At 34.0% G+C, this 7367-nt stretch overlaps 1 protein-coding gene across 1 annotated transcript in view; it reads right to left on the bottom strand.

Annotated features, from left to right (window-relative positions):
• LOC111449620 (phosphate transporter PHO1 homolog 1-like) overlaps positions 1-630 on the bottom strand; it is a 5389-nt gene extending 4759 nt beyond the window's left edge. Inside the window, exon 1 of the mRNA XM_023089598.1 lies at positions 66-630. Within this exon, the coding sequence (XP_022945366.1) occupies positions 66-425 (360 nt within the window). The 5' untranslated portion in view covers positions 426-630. The remainder of the gene's footprint in view (positions 1-65) is intronic.
• Between the last annotated feature and the right edge of the window lie 6737 nt (positions 631-7367).

The following is a 7367-nucleotide window of genomic DNA, read 5'->3' as shown; positions in this document are numbered from 1 at the left end:
GGGGGGGGGGGGGGGGGGGGGGGGGGGGGGGGGAAGACTGTGGGAAGTTGACAGAAAAAGAGTACATGAATAGGTCCATGATCTCTGAGTTGGTGACCAAATATAGAGAAATTCTTTATAGAAGACAAGACGGTCCTCGCAACCGTGCCGGTGGCGGCGGTAGAGTCGGGCTTGTTATCAGTTTTAAGAAGATAGAGTTTCTTGAGGTCATTCTTTAGTTGGCAATAATCAACAAAAGCATGTTTCCATTCAGGGATCAATTGTCCCTCAAACTGCTTAGAGAATTTGACCATATTGTTGTTGTTGTTACTCTCTGTAGGTAGCAGAGCAGAGTCTGAGAGAGGGAAGAGAAGGGATGATGTTGAAGAAGAAGAAGAAGAAGAAGAAGAAGGAAAGGTTGTTGTGAGTGTTGAATGAAAGAGCATGCTGACATTATTTATGGATGAAAAGGGGGAGTTGGATTGATGTGCTTCGTACTGATTCTCGACAGCACATTCTAAAATATCCTATGCTTTCTCCACTTGAGAGAGCACAGCGGCCAGGTTCGCCGGAGATTTAATGACTGCCACCGGAAATGGCTGACTTACCGACCTATATGCTTTCATCAAGTTTTTGAAAGGGTCGAGGAATATAAAGTTGAAAACTCGTGGGACCAAAAGGAACCAAGCTAGGAGGGAAGCAGCCTAATTCCTTTTTTTTTTTTTTTCCTTACCAAAAAAAAAATACAAACTTTCTCAGCTTCTCCATCTTTCCAACTTTTTGCGAGTTTCGCACAGTTAAGACATCAATAACTTTTCTCGAGTCATGGTTCATCTCTAATTATCAAATTTTTAATGTTGTATTATCTCAATGATTAGAAGTGGGAATTCTTTTCTTTTTTTAGAATGGAAGTAAGAACCACGTTACTCTTGATAACGTGGACTAAAGATATAGAGAGACCCATTATTCAAATTCGAGCACTCTAACTCTAACGCTCCAAGTTCATGGCTAGCAGATATTGTTCTCTTTGAGCTTTCCCTTTTGGATTTCTCTTCAAGGTTGTATCTTTGAGCTTTCCCTTTTGGGTTTCTCTTCAAGGTTGTATCTTTGAGCTTTCCCTTTTGGGTTTCTCTTCAAGGTTGTATCTTTGAGCTTTCCCTTTTGGGTTTCTCTTCAAGGTTGTAAAACGTGTTTGAGCTTTCTGGGTTTCTCTTCAAGGTTGTAAAATGTGTTTGTTAGAGAGAGGAATTCACACATTTCACACCCTTATAAAGAATGTTTCTTCGTTCTCCGCCCCGACCGATATAGGATCCCACAATCTACTCCCCTTCGAGGCCCGCATCCTTGTTGGCACTCAGCCTGTCCACCTCCTTTCAAGATACCATTTGTAACAGCCCAAGCTCACTACTAGTAGATATTGTCCTCTTCGAGCTTTCCCTTCCGAGGTTCCCCTCAAGGTTTTAAAACGCGTTTGATAGGAGGAGATTTTCACACTTTTATAAAGAATGTTTCGTTCTCTTCCTCAATCGATATAGAATCTCACACGAACCTTTATAAAAAGAAAATGGAAATGGCAATGTTGGGTAGATTGAGTCAGTACCAAACACTTTTTTCTCATAAGAAGGATGCGTGAAGTGTGTGGCATTTGAGAGACTTTGAGACGTTTGAATGTCTTGATAGTTGAACAAATGGCATAGGTTGATAAGGGGGAATGGTGGATAATTGGCCACAAGCACCAAGGCTAATGCTCATTAGACCAGCATGGCTCCCACTTATATCTTAGGATAACTAATACATTATTTTAAAGTGTTCTAATTATTAATTTTGGCCCATAACAACGTCATTTGTGTGTCAAATGGAAGGTTTTGAACTGCCATTAATGGAGGTTTCCAGAGCTTTTATTTCATGAAATGGGAATAAAAAACCCCTTTTTAAAAGACAATTTTAAGATTGGAAAACATTTATATATATATATATATATATCTTTTCAAAAACACACATTTTCTTACCATAGCTTAGTAAAAATATATCTTTAAAAGATTATTCCTAGCTTGTTAATCCAAAACAACTCCTAAATTCATAATAATCTTTCAACTTTAAGTGCTAAAGAAATATTATATTTTATAAACTTTTCGAGCATGTCAACTAACCAATAGGAATTTATGAAGCAATACTTGTGCTAATTGTTTGGTTATACATGCAGTTTACGGTAGTTTTCCATTGTCTTCTCACACACTCATCTTGCATTTCATAGTCTGTCAGTCACATCTGATCTTTTGTTCGATGTCCCAAATTTCATAGTGTGGTGATCAAAGAGATAATCATTGTTTGAATTTTTAAAGGAGAACGAGAGGAAATTACATGAACGAACTAGTTTTAGTTGGGTTTGAAGAGGCAAGTATTCCATGCTTTACTAAGAAAACCAACGTAAACCTAGGAAGAAGAATCTTGTTCTTAGATGTTTGGTCGAGAAAGATTGTTTGTGTCTCAGAATCTTCACAAAAGTTTGTAACAAAATCAACAAGTTAGCCCAAAAGTCAAGTTTTGTTTAGTTTGTTCATGATTCTAATTACACTCAAATTCATGCATCTTTGATTGTTTTTGTGATTTAGAATAAATAACTACGACTATATACCTTTGATTATACATTCACTTTCTTATTTTCTAGAAACTTTTTGAATAATTATTGCATCACTAAAAATTTTCCGAAAAGATTTTGACATTTTGATTTGGAGAGAGCGGTGGACGGGAGAATACGTTGACCGCCATCGAAGAAGCATCAGAGTACAGAGAGGGAAGACGGAAATCTACCTTAAGGCCATGTGTAGAAAAATACTACACATCTAACCTTGCCCGTACGGAAAAGCTACCTAAAACCATACTACATGTGTTTGCATTTCTCAGCTCTAACAGTGAGATTACTTATTGGGTATTTCTCAAAATACTCAAACTACGTCCTACTCTTGTTTTTCAAGTAAAAATAAGACACCCTTATACAAATGACGGGTTTGCGATGAGTACCTTAGAACCCGCCATAGGATTATTGCATTATTTTGAAGCACTTAGGGGTGATCAGCGCATTACTTTATTCTTGTCTTTGTTTTATTTAAATTTCACGTTTTTATTTTTTGTTGTTTTATTTTAAAACATTTATTACGAACATTTAACCATGACATCGTTTTTTAAATACTTTAAATGAATGTTATTGTGGCGACTTATTTTCAAAAAGAATTTGAAATTCCAAAATATATATATATAGAGAGAGAGAGAGAGTATTGAAGAACAAAATAATTGATTTAATGAACCTAAGTGAGCATTTGTTCCATTCTATTATTTGTTTTATTTTTTCCTTCTTAATTCAACTCTTTTCTATTCCTCTCACCACTTGCCAACTTTTCTCTCTCTCTCTCCTACCTCTTTATTTAATTACTTATTTCAACCAAAAAAAAAAAAAAAAAACGAGCACTCGGGTTAGAGATATGAACATAGTTTCACATTGATCGTAAGTAAAACTCGAGCGAGAGTAAATTTAACCTAGACCAATCACTTAACTATGTCAGCTCATATTACGACTCGACCGATCATCTATTTAAAATGGATGGTGTTTGGTAACACGAGCAGAGTAATCATTAATCGGAAATATGGATTACAATATCCTGTTTTGATTTAATCTTTGACCGGCCCTCAATTTGGAAGATTCAGATCATGGATTAAGGATAAACTAATTCGTGTCTGACATATTCTCACTAATATTTTATTTAAATAAAACGAGTTTTAATTATAATAATAATGTAAGGGAATTGGATTCCTATGTTGAATTGGGATTTGGGTCTCTAGAAATAATATATTTCAAGAATATATTGGAGGACTTTGATTGGAATTAAAATTGGAATTAAAATGGTTTTATTATTGTCACAAATTAGAATATCCTAGAGATAACAATCATGGAATCCTCCCATGCCGCCCTCATTTGAATCTATGACCATCCATCTTTTATTGAGTATTAATTCTACTACGTGTTTCACCAACAATTCATCGCTCGATAGCGATAGCGATCGAGTTTGCTATCAAGTTAGAGATAGGGACATCCATGGGTTGAAGACGGGAATGACTTTTCTATTCCACTTTCCAATTTCATCCTCCCAATCGTTTGAGATTCTCCATTTTATTTTAGAAGGTCGGGACAGGGATTTCCTGTGAAGACTTCGTGAATTAGGTCTCCCCAAAGATTTGAAAGAAAGAAAATTTTTGAATTGCATGTTCTATCATCTCATATGGGAGTCTAGGTTGTGCAGATACGGTAGTGATACAATCTTCTGAGTCTATAGTTGTTGATATGATTACTGTATTAAAAATGGTCATTAGGATTTCGAAACTAAAAGGAATGAATCTAGTGTACTCAGTAAAAATATATTCTTACGATAACAAAGACGTGGTTGAGACTCTAACAGAAAGTTGATGCAAAGGTTCCAATCGAAGATCTTCGCTAGACAGCCCATGAATCTCGAGAATCGAGCGTGGTGTTTGAAGACCCTACCGCATTCCGACCTCATTACTGTGAGGCTCAGTACTTCAACAAGTCTCTGTGTTCCTCGAATGGATCTCTTAGTTATGGAGACGGTTGCCCAAAAGCAATATATAAGGCATACCCAATAAAACTTACAAGTAGACCAGATATCACAAACAAGAAGGCGGTCAAACTTATTGTACCATAATTTCATGTCTCGCTCATTCCACGAGCGAAATCCTAAAATGGGGTGAATCACTCAAATCTTCAAACTCTATGAACGAAACCCTAAAAAATTTAACATTCTATCGAAGGTATTGAATTTTGAGTAGTAATCAGTTAAAAACATCGGCACATTTAATTGAAACTTAGATGAATGTACGAGAGATGAAGTTAGGCCGATGAGAAGAAAAAAAGTGTAAATTTGAAGGCTCATGGGAATTTCAAAAGTTTGATGTAAAAAGAAGAAGAAAATAAGTGGAGGAGGAGAGGTTTGGTACCAACACATTATATTGAGAGTTGTAAGCATATGCTTCACCTTTGCATCTTTCATCATATCAATTCATTTTTAGCTAACAAAAACAAACGATCTTCCATACGAGTACTCGAGCTATTCTTGCCACGAGCACCAAATTTTTATCAGATTATGATAGATTTGTCATTCAATCTATATTCTACGAGAGTAATCATCTTTATCGTAAGCCTAAGAAAAAATAACTCGATAAAGCCAAACAGATAATGTTCCAAGAACGAAGCAGCAAAAGATTATTCCAAATCGAGACAAATAAGAAAAGGATAATTTGAGTTGAAGCCTAAATGCAACTCCTCGACATAGGCATCACCCTAGGCTCGTGTCATCCTAGTTTAATTTAGCAGACACGAGTAAAGTTTGGAATCTCAATCTTTCTACACGGTCGATTGGAGAACAAGATAATATCAAAAGCTATTCACTCCGATTCTACATATGTAACCACATGGTCTAATACCAGTTGTCCCCATGTTTTATCACCTTTTTTTTTTCTTTTGTAATATTCCTCGCAAATGCATTTACACATTTATATATATATATATACATGCACCCACGTTATCGATACGACCTAATTTTGTTCATGGCGGTCCACATTAGATGTATGCTACTTCTCTATACACGGTCTATATACGTGCACATGAACTCACTATGCAGGCTCGTTAACATATTAGTGTGAATAGTATCATGATTTACGTGTCTGTATACATAATATACTAGAGAAGTAATCTATAATTATATGACATGCAACATACATGAGATCCCACGTTCCGTTATTTCATTCTTCTATTTTAAAATTAATATTTTTTAATTTTTTAATTGATGTATATCGAACACATTATTAAAATTTTAATATAATTTAGAAATTTATTAAATATGAAATTAAATATTTATGTTAATTACATTAGATATACTAGTAATGAATTAATCCAATTACTTGATTAGTATATATGAATTGAAATTATTATATTTTTTTAATTTTAAAATAATTTAATATTTTGGGCATTTTCTTATTTATTTTGGGATTTTTTAATATGTTTATAATGTCCATAAAATCCACGTGGAAAAAATATATATTTTTACAATAAAAGAAAAAGAGAACAAAAAGGAGAGTCAAAAAGAGAAGAAATTTTAAAATAAAATCAAGCCAATTGAAGAAAAGTGGTAACTTTTTTTAAAAAAAAAATTAAAAAGCAATAATTGAGGCAATTTTGGATTTATTAACCAAAATTATTTTTTCCTTCCTCTCCCAATCACTACTTTTCCTTTAATTTCTTTATTTTTTGGAAATAAATAAATAAAAAGAAAAGAAAAAAAAAGTGAGATAAAAAGAAAAAGAAAACTATGAGGAGTTGTATTCCATATGATTTTTGTTTCCATGCATCGTAACGTGTTTGACAACTACTTCGTCCCGATTAGGTCAGCTAAAGAGACGGACTAAGTTAACACTAGTTTTAACTCGTCTCATTTTTTACTCTTTAAATACTCGGTTAGTCATATCTCATGCAATTGTTGTTTAAATAGATAAAAAAAAAAGATACAATTGGCATTCTCGAGTTAGTGTCGTACGATATGTTTTCAGCTAAAGGAGAAAAAAAACATCGTCTCTTCGTGCTCTTTTCACTTTTATGAGAAAATGTATATATTTTATCGGTTTTTTTTGTTCATTTTAAAAACATTTACATTTTATCGGGTAAATATAGGATAATTTTTTTAATATATATAAATAATTTTTGTTTTTCATTTTGAAAAATTAAGGAGAATGAGGCAAAATATATATATAATATAATGGGCCGGAGATTAGCCCAAATATTTAATTGGAACATTTGGGCCAATTAAAGCCCAAAAGTTTGAGTCAACATCAAAGTCAACCACAAAATGTGTGTTTGACTAATAGCACCCTCCTCCCAACACGACTTTTGCATTAGTATAGCCACAACTTTGGTCAAACAATTTGCATTAGCCAAAAGGTGGCTATGTCAATGGAAATCGATACGTCTATTAAAACAACATCAACATAGCCAAAAATTCTTATAATCGAAGCCTACCGTTAGCAAATATTGTCTACTTTGATTCGTTACGTACCGTCATTAGTCTCACGGTTTTAAAGCACGTCTATTAGGAAAAGGTTTTCCACACCTTTCTAAGAGAAGCTCCATTCCCTCTTCAACCGATATAAGATCTTACAATCACCTCATTGAGAGTCAAGCATCTTCGTTGGCACACCCTTCAGAACTTGGCTCTGGTACCATTTGTAACCGCCCAAGCCCACTACTAGCAAATATTGTCATTTGATATATATATATATATATATATATATATATATATATATATATATATATATATATATATATA

Source organism: Cucurbita moschata, unplaced genomic scaffold (genome assembly GCF_002738365.1).
Source record: "Cucurbita moschata cultivar Rifu unplaced genomic scaffold, Cmos_1.0 Cmo_Scf00011, whole genome shotgun sequence".
Classification (NCBI taxonomy): Eukaryota; Viridiplantae; Streptophyta; class Magnoliopsida; order Cucurbitales; family Cucurbitaceae; genus Cucurbita; species Cucurbita moschata.
The sequence above is the reverse complement of the archived record's forward strand: the minus strand, read 5'-3'. Positions and strand labels throughout refer to the sequence as shown.